This window comes from Nicotiana tomentosiformis, chromosome 4 (assembly GCF_000390325.3).
Source record: "Nicotiana tomentosiformis chromosome 4, ASM39032v3, whole genome shotgun sequence".
Taxonomy (NCBI): Eukaryota; Viridiplantae; Streptophyta; class Magnoliopsida; order Solanales; family Solanaceae; genus Nicotiana; species Nicotiana tomentosiformis.
Window position 1 is genome coordinate 121356756 of NC_090815.1, and position 15105 is coordinate 121371860.

Below are 15105 nucleotides of genomic sequence, written 5' to 3' on the forward strand. Positions count from 1 at the left end.
GAGAGAAAAGGAGAGAATATATACAGAATAAAAAAAAGTGAAAGAAAATAATACCAAGTTATTACAAGCCAATTGTCTCAGAATGTACCAAGTAAGATCAAATAAACTCCACCCCCACCCCCCGAATAAAGATAAGTATTGTCCCCAATGCTTAACAAAATAAGAGTAAAAGAGGGGAAAGAGTGAAGAAAACTCCTTATGGCTCCTTGGGCATCTCTGTGTCCACAGCAATATCACCGCCCTGAGTCTCATCCAACTAGATCTCATCATTCTTAATTTTGGGAGTGACTGGATTGGTGAACATCTGACGCACTAACTCGGCAGTGTCAGCAGCAGAGTCTGGCTCCTTAGACTAGCCAACTGGTGCTGATTGTGTTGCAGGATCTGGACCTGAAGGGTGTGGGTCAATCAACATGTCGAAAGGGATATCTCTGGCTATAGAAAGCTTTGTAACATGTCCCCGAAGCTTGTCCACTAACTTCTTACTGGCCTAGGACTTTCTCATCTTCTTTACTTCTTTGCCCAGTTCTTCGATCACTGACCCGTGTTGTCCCAAGGTAGACATGATGGTGTTCTAGCTCTCTAAGATCTTTTTCAAAGTCTCCTAAGCTGTCGGGGGAACTGAGGTGCCTGAACAGTAGATTGTGCTACAACAACACTGGATAAGTCATACAGCTTTGCAGTTGTTGTCGGCATCCAGTTGTTGAGGCTTGCCAATGTCTAGGAGACTTGAAGCACAGAAAGTGGGGCAGTAGGCATGGGCACCGGCATCAAATCCGAGGTGGAATCTATGACACGAACTGCAGTAGGAACTGAAGATGGTGGTGGAGGCATAGCTGCGGTACTAGAGGAAGGCTCGGCCGAAGTGGATATAACATCAACTGCCTCCACAACTACCGTCGTTGGCTCATCAGATTGGCCTGTGGTGGTAGACGGCTGACCTTTTCTCTTAAGGTTGTTCGCATCCATCAGTGAGTACCATGATAAAGGCTTCTTCAGCCGCACCTTTGTTTCACAATCCCTCTACTCTACCCACGCATCTGTGAGTTACTCTATAATAGTGTTGGGATACGAGTAAGACGAGTCATCTTGCCGAGCAATCACTAAGATGTTGGCTGACATCACGGCACCCACATTGATAGGGTACCCGGCCATGATAGAAGCAACTAGAACTACCCGAGGAATCGAGAGATAGGTCTCATTCTAGATCGGGTCCAGTCTGCTGCAAACAATGGTTTTCCACCCCTTTGCCTCAAAGCTTAGAGTGCTCCTGTGAATAGGAACCCCTACTGTGATCCATGGTGGTGGTGGCCAAGGAGCTGCTAGAATCTCTACTAACCAAGGTCGGAATGCATCTCCCATTGCATACATCTCTACATATTCCTTCGGTTTGACATCTTCGAAACCCAAGTACGTGTTCAGAGTATTTTGATCAAATCTCACTTTAAGGTTACACACTTTGGTTACCTTTGTCCCCTTCTTGATATGCGCCATATTGGCATAGAATTCCCGGACAAGATATTCTTTGGCATCCACCACACTCTGGGTGAACCACATCCACCCCTTGCGTTCCTTGAACCGTCTCAGCACTGTTAGTCTATACTTCTCCAGATCCTTTAACTGACACTACCGCTCAAGGGTATATGACCTAACTGGCCACCATTGACAGAAGTTGGTGAAGGCGGCCAAGGTGATAAACCGGTCCTCCCAAACCTCTTTCTTCTTCGTCCTTTCAAGTCTGACAACTGTAGCATCTCCCCCTATGCTATCATCGAAGATGTCCTGAACTGATGTATGTGGTGCCTTAGGGGTATGTGTAGTACATGGATTAGAAGCCTAACTAGCACTTTTCGAGCCTTCGGAAGTGCTATGGGATGTGGACGACTCATCCCTGAGTTGATACCTCCCTGGCGGCCTTGACTGGACAACCATGTGCTCTTGTACAGAGGCTGAGGTTCCCTCTGATGCTTTCCTAAATGGGACATAAGAGCTGGTATTGGAAAGGTCTACACCTCTCCCTCTGCTGATTGTAGGTTTCTTTGTGACTGTTCTTTGTTGGCCGAGGGGTAAGGCACTCTTGCCTCGACCCCTAGAAGGTTCACCCCTCCCTTTAGAAGTATCACCTCTGCCTCTCAATCAAACCATTGTCTGTATCAAGTAATACAGGAAATATACAAGAAAACACAGTGAAGGTCACAGTTATATCATGTTTGCAGGATAAGGATCTGCGGTCCGCATATTTTTATTTGTGGCTACAGATGAGGCCTTGCGGACCGCACAATTCTCTCTTGCAGCCGCAGATGGGAATTGTGGTCTGCACATTTTTCCTTGCAGCCGCAACTCAAAAACCAAAAACATGTCAACTCTCTGATGATAGAGAATTTTTGGATGTGCGGCCGTAACATGTTTTATGTGGTCCGCACATTTTTCCTTTCCGCCGCATATTTAAGTCACAAATTTTTAAACTCTCTGATGACAGGACAGTTCTACAGCCGCAATGGGATTTCTTCGATCCGCCCAATTTTCTTGCGGCCACATACACATTCTTTACTAAAGATTCCTTAGACTCAACTTCTATGGACCGTACAATTTCAAGTGTGGCCGCAGAATTCAAAAAAGTTACGATCCGTTCAATACTTCTATCTAGGGTTTCCAATTCTTGTACAAATTTTGACATGGTAACAACATACACGCATGAAAATACATTTACCCATTCCCCATATAGCATATACTAGTTGACCCACTACAGATATACCCCTACATGAATGAACAATTTAGTTCTACTGACAAAATTCCTAGAACTAATTAAAAAGCTATAAATTAAACTAATAAAATGCAAAAATATAACAATGAATTTAAGCATACCAGATATGAATGAGTGCAAGGAATGAGTAATCAACAATTGTTGGACGTGAGAGCAGGTGATTCACCAAGAATTTCAATATAGTGTTGTGTTAGTGTTCAGAGAAGGAAAAATGTAACAGGAGCCCTAGCCCTAGCCCTCTATTTATACTACTGGTGTTCTAAGGTAAAGAGGAGCGAGTGCGGCCGCAGAATTTCAATTGCGGTCTGCACTCTGTTACCTGGTGATCTTAAACCATCATTTTTTCAGCGGTCCGCAGAATTTTGTGTGCGACCGTAGATCCCTTGTTGCGGCCGCAGACTTCCTGTTGCGGCCGCAGATCGACCATATTTTTGACAGACCAACTTCACAGAGTTGGAATTTTCCACTTTCCATTTGTGCGGTCCGCATGACAATTGTGCGGCCTCAGAGAACTTTTGCGACAACATTCCAAATTGTGCGGTCCTCATAAATCAATTGCAGTTCGCACTTTTTTTTCAATACTTAGCTGCATATCAGTCCACAATTCCTATAAGGTACACTCATCCATGTAGCACACTTCAAATCAAGTTAGCACAAAAATAACACCTAACTACAAAATAAGAATAGAAAAGAAAAAGATACTTGTGTTGCCTCCTAAGAAGCGCTTGATTTAACGTCGTGGCGAGACGCAGAATACAATCTATTGAAATGAATGACCGCTGCGATGTGGCCATCTACAACTTTTCCCAAATAGAGCTTCACCCGGTGACCATTGATTTGGAATACCTCATTGTTTTTGTTCTTCAAGTCCAATGCACCAAAATGTGTCACACCCATAATTTCAAAAGGGCCACTCCATTTAGACTTTAACTTCTTGGGGAACATCCTCAACAGTGAGTTAAACAACAACACAAGATCGCACACCCTCAACTCTTTGTTCCAAATGTATTTGTCATGAAGATATTTCATCTCTTTCTTTGTACAAGGACGAACTTGCATAAGCATGGTACCGGAACTCATCCAATTCATTCAAATGTGCAACCCTCAAGTTTGCGGCTACATCCCAATCAAGATTCAACTTCGTCAGAGCCCACACGACTTTGTGCTCAAGTTCTACCGGAAGATGACAAGCTTTTTCGAACATTAACCGGTATGGAGACATTCCGATAGGTGTTTTGTAAGCCGTCAAATAAGCCCATAATACATCGCCAAGCTTCTTGGACCAATCTTTCCGGTTAGCATTCACTCTTTTGGACAAAATACTCTTTATCTCCCGATTTAATACTTTCACTTGACCGCTAGCTTATGGATGATAGGGAGTCGTGACTTTATGAGTAACACCATACTTGATAAGTAAAGTGTCGAAAGCCTTGTTGCAAAAACGAAACCCTCATTGCTTATAATAGCCCGCGGAGTACCAAACCTTGTAAAAATATTATTCTTCAAGAACGCCACCACACTTCTCGCATTATTGTTAGGTAAAGCAATGGACTAAACCCATTTAGACACATAATAAACCCGACCAAGAGTAGTTGTTTCCACAAAACTCATAAAAGGACCCATGAGTTCAATACCCCACACATCAAAAGATCAATATCCAAAATGATATTAAGAGGCATTGTTCTTCGAGATTCCACCGACCTGTTGACATTCATCACATCTTTTCACTAGCTCACTAGCATCTTTATAAAGATTCAGCCAATAGAAACCGCAACTTAGCACTTTTTTTTGCCGTTCTTGCTCCATCATGATGATAACCTTATGGAGAAGAATGACAAGCTCCAAGAATTTCACATTGCTCTTCTTCTGGTACACATCTTCTAATCACCTCATCCATACAAATCCGAAAAAGGTATGGTTCATCCCAATAATAATCTTGACAATCACGTTTGAGATTCTTCCTTTGGTTTGAAGAGAACTCATTCGGGATGATCTCACACACCGGGAAATTTGCTAGATCCGCGAACCATGGCACTTATTTCATTGAAATATCCAAGAGTTGCTCATCAGGGAAGGATTCATTGATTTTAAGGCCATCATGCGGCCTCCCCTCCTCCTTTAAATGAGACAAGTGGTCCGCAACTTGGTTTTTACTCCCTTTTCTATCTTGGATGTCAATATCAAATTCTTGCAATAAGAGAACCCATCTCATCAACCGAGCTTTGGAATCTTTCTTGCTCATCAGATAACGAAGTGCCGCATGATCCGTGTAGACAATGACCTTTGCATCCATCAAGTACCGACGGAACTTCTCAATTGGAAAAACAATAGCAAGGAGCTATTTCTCTGTAACAATGTATTTGACTTGGGAACTATTCATGGTCTTATTAGCATAGTAGACCGGGTAAAAAACTTTGTTGATGCATTCTCCCAAAACATCCCCAACCGCTAAGTCACATGCATCACACATGAATTCAAAAGGGACACTCCAATTTGGAGCGGTGATGGGGGTAGTTGTCCACTTGAACTTTAACAATTAAAAAGCTCTCATACAATCATCATCGAAGTTGAACTTAGAATCTTTCTCAAGCAGCTTGCACAACGGGTTCACCACCTTAGAGAAATCTTTGATGAAACATCGATAAAACCCTACATGGCCTAAGAAACTCCGCACACCCTTCACCGATGTTGGAGGTGGAAGCTTTGAAATCACCTCAATCTTTTACTTGTCAACTTCAATTCCATTCTTTGAGGTTTTGTGGCCAAGGACATAGCCTTCCTCGACCATGAAATGACACTTCCCCAAATTAAGCACCAAATTTATTTCTTCATATCCTGCCAATACTTTATCTAAATTTGCAAGGCAATCATCAAAAGAATCCCCAACCACCGAGAAGTCATCCATGAAAACTTCAAGGTAGTCCTCCACTATGTCCGTGAAGATAGCCATCATAGACCTTTTAAAAGTCGTCAGTGCATTACACAAACCAAATGGCATTCGCTTGAATGCGAAATTACCATAGGGATATGTAAATGCCATTTTCTCTTGATCTTCCTGAGCGATAAGGATTTTGTTGTAGCCCGAATACCCATCAAGAAAGCAATAGAAAGCACGACCAGCCAACCTATCAAGTATTTGGTCTAAAAAAAAGTAAGTGGAAAATGATCCTTCCTTGTGACTTTGTTGAGCTTGCGATAGTCCATACATACTCTCCAACCGGTCACCGTTCTTGTAGGAATCAACCTATTCTTATCATTGGTGACCACCGTCATGCCCCCCTTCTTTGTAACACATTCAACCCGAAAAGTTCACGAACTATTAGAAATGGGGTAGACAACCCCGCCATCTAACCACTTGATAATCTCCTTTTTGACAACTTCTTGCATAGCGTCATTGAGTCTCCTTTCATGTTCAATAGATGGTTAGGTGCAAGTTGATTGTATGCATGTAAAATGTGGTGCTTATCCCCCGAATATCCACCAATATTCACCAAATAGCCTTCTTCCTCTTTTGTAGCTCCACCAATGTAGAATCTACCTCCACGTTAGTCAAAATAAGAGGAAAGAATAACCGGTAAAGTAGAACAAGGACCAAGAAATTCATATCGAAGATGTGGAGGCAATGGCATCACTCCAAAGTAGGAGGCTCTTCAATGGAAGGCTTTGTAGGAGGAGTTGTCCTATTTTCAAGATCTAAAGATAGTTTTCGGGGTGCATAATTGTACGACCCCATTCCTTTCAAAGAGTTCACACGTTCCATGAAGCCATCTATCTCGTCATCATCAAAACTGAGCAAGACGGACTCCAACATATCACCAACATTGATTGTGGCACTTGTATCATCAACAATAACATCGGTCAATAAGTCCACAAGAGAATACACCTCGTTGCTATTTGGTTTCCGCATGGATTTTCACTTATGGAATACCACTTTTTCCTCACCCACCCGGAAGGTGAGTTCTCCGTCTTCCACATCACAAAGAGCCTTCTATCCAACCCTAATCCAAAAGCCTTCATTAAATCCCAAAAGAAGTCCTATTTGATTTTAAGCCGAGTGAGCTTACATTAGTGGCGATCTGCATGAGGGGAAAGCCTATGGTACTTGAAGCCATACTTGCGACATTCCCTTGAGAGAGATGAGTGAACCTTTCATAAATCTTTGGATTGAGTGCTAAAATTCTTAAGTGAGCCAAGAAACCGAAAAGTTGAGTAGAAAGAGTTTGGAGTCCACCATGACCTACATGATATAGTAAGAGTCCTTGATGAGTAAAGTCAACTTTTGATGCCCAAATGTCATTTTAGAACTATATGCGCATAAATGTTTAACTTGTAGCCTTGTTGATAATACATAAGTAGCGTGGGTAATTGTTGGTCCCAACTGATATGCGGATGGCTCACCTTCGACTAGCTAAAATGACCTTAACTTTTGGAGGTGGGAACTAATTTATTTGCTTGAGGACAAGCAAAGCCTTAAGTTTGGGAGAGTTGATAAGTGGGGATTTTGACTATTTATTAATGCCTTTTAGCTTTTATTTTAGCCTAAAAGCATTGAATTGTGTTCCAGAAACTAATGAAATTGCGCAAAATTGTGTGAATGCTATAAGTTGGGCTCACGAGATGAAATCCGACTAAAAAAGGAGCAGTCTAAGCATAGGGGAATAAAGGTCACAAAAGAGCACAATGTGCGGTCCGTAGAAGAAAGTGCGGACCGCACATTGCAGACCACAGAAGAGTGCCTTGCGGCCAAAGTTCAGTAATGTGCAACCGCAAAATTCCAGCTCTTGCCATATGAAGAGGTCTTCAGACCGCACATGGAATTTTGCTAGAGCAACGAGGTTGCTTTACCAGTGCTCCAAGTCAAAATGCATGTAAACATTTGAAGGGGTTTGTGGACACTTGTTGGGGGAGCAAACAAACAAATGTCTCCAAGGATGCATTGAGGCTAAGGGTTTTTCCCTTCTCTTTACGGGGAAAAGCTTTAGATTGGTTGGAACATTTACCGAACCATTCCATTAACACTTGGGACGAGTTGGCGGAAAAGTTTATCTCTAAGTTATTCTCTCCGGGGCACATGACTACACTTCGGGATGAGACTTTGGCATTCAAGTAATAGCCAAATGAACCACTACATGAGATATGGAAACGATATAGAACAATGGTTAAGGAATGTCCCAACAATGATATGACAGAGAATATGATTCAACAAATATTCTATCATGGGATAAACACAACCAAGCAATGTGTAGCGAATCAACTTGCCGGTGAGAACTTCATGACTACGCCTTATGCGGAGGCATGTGAGATTTTAGATGAAATGGCGGAAACATCATCAGCGTGGCAATTTCGAGCTAATGTTCAACAAGGTGATCCTACCGTGATCCACTTTCACAAAGAGTTGCATGACCATGGGCAAGCCATTGCCGAATTTACTACCACCATGAATCAACTAGCAAAGGCTCAACTTCAACAAGTACAAAATCCTAAACAAGTCAATTCCATGGACGAAGTTAACATGATGATGAACAAAATAAGAGCAAAGGGTCCATAAGTGCAACATCGAGTGGATAATTTTGTGCAAGAGGATAGTAGTTTTGATTAAGATGATTCTTACAACGACCAAGAAGAGGAGGTGAAATATGTGACAACTTTCAAGGGAAACAAAATAATTTCCAAGGCCCAAACCAACAACAATGGCGACCTCAAAACAATCAAGGCAATTGGAATTCCAACAACCAAAGAAATTGGAGTGGCGAAAACAATCAAGGGAATTGGCATGATAATAACAATCAAGGAAATTGGAGTGACAATAATCAAGGAAATTTGGGGGTGGGGGGTAACATTCAAGGTGGATGGAACAATAATCAAGGCAATCGGGAGTCGGGTTTTCAAAGGTCCCCCGATGTGTCAACAACCGAGCAACCCGCCTCTTTATCCTTCCCATGGACCAAGTTCTTCAAACAATGAGATGTGACATATTGACTACATGTTCAAGCAAATGATGGAAAAGAATGCCGATTCGTATGCTAAACTTGCCTCACACAGCACATCGATCTGCAACTTAGAAGTTCAAATGAGTCAAATCTCTCAAGCTCTAAATTCTTGTCCTAAGGGGGCACTATCAAGTGACACGATAGTAAACCCAATGGGCGGGAACAACAAGGGGCATACCATGGCCTTTACTAAAAGAATTGAAAGAGGTGGGAATACACCCACCTCAAGTCAAAAGAAACTTGTGGATGATGAGCAAGTGGTACAAGAAGAAGAGGTCTCAAACAATATGATGCAATCAAATGATGCAGTTCGGATTGATATTGATGATAATGTGGAAGAGACTTAAGAGGAATTAAACCCGTCTAGGGATCACATTATTGACATACCAGAGCCAGTAGTGCAAAAGGCTAAGGCACCATTGCCTAATCCTCCACCTCCATACCCTCGAAGTCTTACCAAACAAAATGGTGAAAATCAATTCAAAAATTTCATTAAAATGATGAAGAGTCTCTCAATCAATGTACCATTAGTTGAAGCTTTGGAACAAATGCCTGATTATGCTAAGTTTATGAAGGATCTTGTGACGAAGAAGGGGTCAATAAATTTCGAAACTATCAAAGTCACTCATCAAGTGAGTGCAATTGTGCATTCAATGGCACCTAAGTTGGAAGATCCCGGAGCTTTCACGATTTATTGTACAATTAGAAGTGTCGAGTTTGCTAAAGCTCTTTATGATCTTGGGGCAAGTATCAGTTTGATGCCCTATTCAGTTTTTAAGACCTTGAGATTTGGGCAACCAAGACCCACCTCTATGAGATTTTAAATGGCCGACTGTACTATGAAGAGACCTTTGGGAGTGGTTGAAGATGTCTTGTTCGTGTTGATAAATTCATTCTTCCGGTGGATTTTGTCATTCTTGATTGTGAAGTTGATTATGAGGCACCGATTATTCTTGGAAGACCTTTTATGGGTGAGTGGTTACACCTTTCCTTAAGCACTCCATTTTTCATTTCTCGGCTCCCACTTTGCCAATTCTTTGAGGCACTTTCTTTTCCTTGGGTAACTAGAGAGACTTAACATCACTCTTTCTTGATCATTACATTCATTTTATCCCTCTTTTATTTCATGCTTGGGATCATTACCTCTCTTTGAATCCCTTCAACTTTTCCACTTATGCACTATTTTGCATTTTCCTATTTGCTCTTTTCTTTTCTTGTATTTTCTTCTAATTATTTCTTTTCTCTTTTTGTGCCTTAATGCCTTTTTAAAGATCCTTGTCTCTCCCCCAAACTTCAGTTTTAGCCAATTATTTCACAAGAGTGCTAAGGAAAGCTCAGGTGCCAAGAGAGGGTCACGATCAAATGGGTAAAGACTTGTAACATGGTTGTCAAATGAGAAAGGCTTAAGGCTCAACGTGGTTGACTATCGATCACAACATTGGTAGATAATAGAAAGCTCAAACGGGCCAAGGAAAGACTACAATTACTTCTCAAGCCAAGCAAAACTTAGGATTTCGTCTTCAAACACATTCAGGGCAAGTTCTAGACCTTTCGCACGGGTACTTGGACTAACATCAACGCAACTCACCTCTTAGGCAATCGAATTGTTAAAGTGGATAGATTCGAGGGCTCACAACTACCACATGCAAGTTTGAAAATTACTATGGTTCAATTAAATCACTCGATGGTTGCCAAAGTTAACACAAGAGTCACAAAGTCACAAACTAGATCTATTTCTTTCAAAACCCTTGTTTTTAACCATAAGCACGTAGTTAAGTGTGTTGGTACCAATTGAAGCACGTTTGAGTCTTTGAGCATGACTCAATTAGGTCTTTTTATTCATTACTACTACTATTATTACCTAAACACCAAAAACGGACTCATTTCATTATGAAGGTTATCACTCCATCCATCATTAGGACGAGTCACCCGGTTCCCACAATAACTACATTTGAAAAGAACCGTGGCATTAAGAAAACCAAAGGCTTATTACCTACTAGAACATATAAAGAATCCACTAAATCAAACAAAGAAGCTACTAATTCAAACTAAGAACTCATAAAGGAAGAAAAATAAAAAAGCTAATAAACAAGAACTACTGAATATACATAATGAGAGAAAAGGAGAGAATATATACAGAATAAAAAAAGTGAAAGAAAATAATACCAAGTTATTACAGGCCAATTGTCTCAGAATGTACCAAGTAAGATCAAATAAACTCCACCCCCCGCCCCCGAATAAAGATAAGAATTATCCCCAATGCTTAACAAAATAAGAGTATAAGAGGGAAAAGAGTGAAGAAAACTCCCTATGGCTCCTTGGGCATCTCTGTGTCCACAGCAATATCACCGCCCTGAGTCAGATCCAACTAGATCTCATAATTCTTAATTTTGGGAGTGACTGGATTGGTGAACATCTGACGCACTGACTCGGCAGTGTCAGCAGCAGAGTCTGGCTCCTTAGACTAGCCAACTGGTGCTGATTGTCTTGTAGGATCTGGACGTGAAGGGTGTGGGTAAGTCAACATGTCGAAAGGGATATCTCCGGCTATAGTAATCTTTGTAACATGTCCCCGGAGCTTGTCCACTAACTTCTTACTGGCCTAGGACTTTCTCATCTTCTTTACTTCTTTGCCCAGTTCTTCGATCACTGACCCATGTTGTCCCAAGGTAGCCATGATGGTGTTCTAGCTCTCTAAGATGTTTTTCAAAGTCTCCTAAACTGTAGGGGAACTGAGGTGCCTGAACAGTAGATTGTGCTGCAACAACACTGGATAAGTCATAAAACTTTGTAGTTGTTGTATGCATCCAGTTGTTGAGGCTCGCCAATGTCTGGGAGACTTGCAGTACAGAAAGTGGGGAAGTAGGCATGGGCACTGGCATCAAAGCCGAGGTGGAATCTGTGAGTGGAACTTCTCAATTGCAAACACAATGGCAAGGAGCTATTTATCTGTAACAATGTAGTTGACTTGGGAACTATTCATGGTCTTATTATCATAGTAGACCGGGTGAAAAACTTTGTTGATGCATTCTCCCAAAATATCCCCAACCGCTACGTCACTTGCATCACACATGAATTCAAAAGGGACACTCCAATTTGGAGCGGTGATGGGGGTAGTTGTCAACTTGAACTGTAACAATTCAAAAGCTCTCATACAATCATCATCGAAGTTGAACTTAGAATCTTTCTCAAGAAGCTTGCACAACGGGTTCACCACCTTAGAGAAATCTTTGATGAAACATCGGTAAAACCCTGCGTGGCCTAATTAACTCCGCACACCCTTTACCGAAGTTGGAGGTGGAAGTTTTGAAATCACCTCAATCTTTTCCTTGTCAACTTCAATTCCATTATTTGAGGTTTTGTGGCCAAGGACATAGCCTTCCTCGACCATGAAATGACACTTCTCCCAATTAAGCACCAAATTTATTTCTTCATATCTTGCCAATACTTTATCTAAATTTGCAAGGCAATCATCAAAAGAATCCCCAACCACCGAGAAGTCATCCATGAAAACTTCAAGGTAGTCCTCCACTATGTCCGTGTAGATAGCCATGATACACCTTTTAAAAGTCGTCAGTGCATTATACAAACCAAATGGCATTCACTTGAAGGCGAAAGTACCATAGGGAAATGTAAATGTCATTTTCTCTTGATCTTCCTGATCAATAAGGATTTAGTTGTAGCTCGAATACCCATCAAGAAAGCAATAGAAAGCATGATCGGCCAACCTATCAAGTATTTGGTCTAAAAAAAAGGAAGTGGAATCAACTCATTCTTACTCTCCAACTGGTCACCGTTCTTGTAGGAATCAACCCATTCTTATCATTGGTGACCACCGTCATGCCCCCCTTATTTGTAACATATTCAACCGGAGAAGTTCACGAACTATTAGAAATTGGGTAGACAACCCCGCCATCTAACCACTTGATAATCTCTTTTTTTATAACTTCTTGCATAGCGTCATTGAGTGTCCTTTGATGTTCAATAGATGGTTTCGCGCAAGTTGATCGTATGCATGTAAAATGCGGGGCTTATCGCCCGAATATCCACCAATATTCACCCAATAGCCTTCTTCCTCTTTTGTAGCACTGCTAATGTATAATCTACCTCCACGTTAGTCAAAATAAGAGGAAAGAATAACCGGTAAAGTAGAACAAGGACCAAAATATTCATATCGAAGATGTGGAGGCAATGGCTTCAACTCCAAAGTAGGAGGCTCTTCAATGGAAGGCTTTGTAGGAGGAGTTGTCCTATTTTCAAGATCCAAAGATAGTTTTCGGGGTGCATAATTGTACGACCCCATTCCTTTCAAAGAGTTCACACATTCCATGAAGCCATCTATCTCGTCATCATCAAAACTGAGCAATACGGACTCCAACATATCACCAACATTGATTGTGGCAATTGTATCATCAACAATAACATCGGTCACTAAGTCCACAAGAGAATACACCTCGTTGCTATTTGGTTGCCGCACGGATTTGCACTCATGGAATACCACTATTTCATCACCCACCCGGAAGGTGAGTTCTCCGGTTTCCACATCACAAAGACCCTTCCCTGTAGCTAGGAAAGGTCTTCCAAGAATGATCAACGCCTCATAATCAACTTCACAATCAAGAATGAAAAAATCCGCAGGAAGAATGAATTTATCAACACAAACCAAGACATCTTCAACCACTCTCAAATGTCTCTTCATAGTACAGTCGGCCATTTAAAATCTCATAGAGGTGGGTCTTGGTTGCCCAATTCCCAAGGTCTTGAAAACCAAATAGGGCATCAAATTGATACTTACCCCAAGATCATAAAGAGCTTTAGCAAACTTGGCACTTCTAATTGTACAATGAATCGTGAAAGCTCCAGGATCTTCCAACTTTGGAGCCATTGAATGCACAATTGCACTCACTTGATGAGTGACTTTGATAGTTTCAAAATTCATTGATCGCTTCTTCGTCACGAGATCCTTCATAAACTTAGCATAATCAGGCATTTGTTCCACAGCTTCAACTAATGGTACATTGATTGAGAGACTCTTCATCATTTGAATGAAATTTTTGAATTGATTTTCACCATTTTGTTTGGTAAGTCTTTGAGGGTATGGAGGTAGAGGCTTAGGCAATGGTTCCTTAGCCTTTTGCACTACTGGCTCTGGTATGTCATTAATGTGATCTCTATACGGGTTTAAATCCTCTTGAGTCTCTTCCACATTATCATCAATATCAATCTGAACTTCATCATTTGATTGCATCACATTGTTTGAGACCTCTTCTTCTTGTACAACTTGCCTATCATCCACAAGTTGATTTTGACTTTAGGTGGGTGCATTCCCACCTCTTTCAATTCTTTTAGTAAAGGCCATGGCATGCCCCTTGTTGTTCCTTCCCATTGGGTTTACCATCGTGTCACTTGGTAGTGCCCCCTTAGGACAAGAATTTAGAGCTTCAGAGATTTGACTCATTTGAACTTCTAAGTTGCAGATCAATGTGTTGTGGGAGGCAAGTTTAGCATACGAATCGGCATTCTTTTCCATCATTTGCTTGAACATGTACTCAATATGTCACATCTCATTGTTTGAAGAACATGGTCCATGGGAAGGATAAAGAGGCGGGTTGCTCGGTTGTTGACACATCGGGGGCCTTTGAAAACCCGACTCCCAATTTCCTTGATTATTGTTCCATCCACCTTGATTGTTTCCCCCCACCCCCAAATTTCCTTGATTATTGTCACTCCAATTTCCTTGATTGTTATTGTCATGCCAATTCCCTTGATTGTTTTCGCCACTCCAATTTCTTTGGTTGTTAGAATTCCAATTGCCTTGATTGTTTTGAGGTTGCCATTGTTGTTGGTTTGGGCCTTGGAAATTATTTTGTTGCCCTTGAAAGTTGTCACATATTTCACCTCCTCTTCTTGGTCATTGTAAGAATCATCTTAATCAAAACTACTATCCTCTTGCATAAAATTATCCACTCGATGTTGCACCTATGGACCCTTTGCTCTTATTTTGTTCATCATCATGTTAACTCCGTCCATGGAATTGACTTGCTTAGGATTTTGCACTTGTTGAAGTTGAGCCCTTGCTAGTTGATTCATGGTGGTAGTAAATTCGGCAATGGCTTGCCCATGGTCATGCAACTCTTTCTGAAAGTGGATCATGTTTGGATCACCTTGTGGAACATTAGCTCGGGATTGCCACGCTGATGATGTTTCCGCCATTTCATCTAAAATCTCACACACCTCCGCATAAGGCGTAGTCATGAAGTTCTTACCGGCAAGTTGATTCACTACACATTGCTTGGTTGTGTTTATCCCATGATAGAATATTTGTTGAATCATATTCTCTGTCATATCATT

General features: G+C 41.4%; 1 protein-coding gene across 1 annotated transcript; it reads right to left on the reverse strand.

Moving 5' to 3' along the window:
- Positions 1 to 11348: 11348 nt before the first annotated feature.
- On the reverse strand, positions 11349 to 14002 carry LOC138910465 (uncharacterized). The gene is made up of 3 exons (XM_070201708.1): positions 13550 to 14002; positions 13078 to 13447; positions 11349 to 11653 (listed from the first exon to the last, which is right to left on the reverse strand). The coding sequence occupies exons 1-3, from the start codon at positions 14000 to 14002 to the stop codon at positions 11349 to 11351; spliced, it is 1128 nt and encodes a 375-aa protein (XP_070057809.1).
- Between the last annotated feature and the right edge of the window lie 1103 nt (positions 14003 to 15105).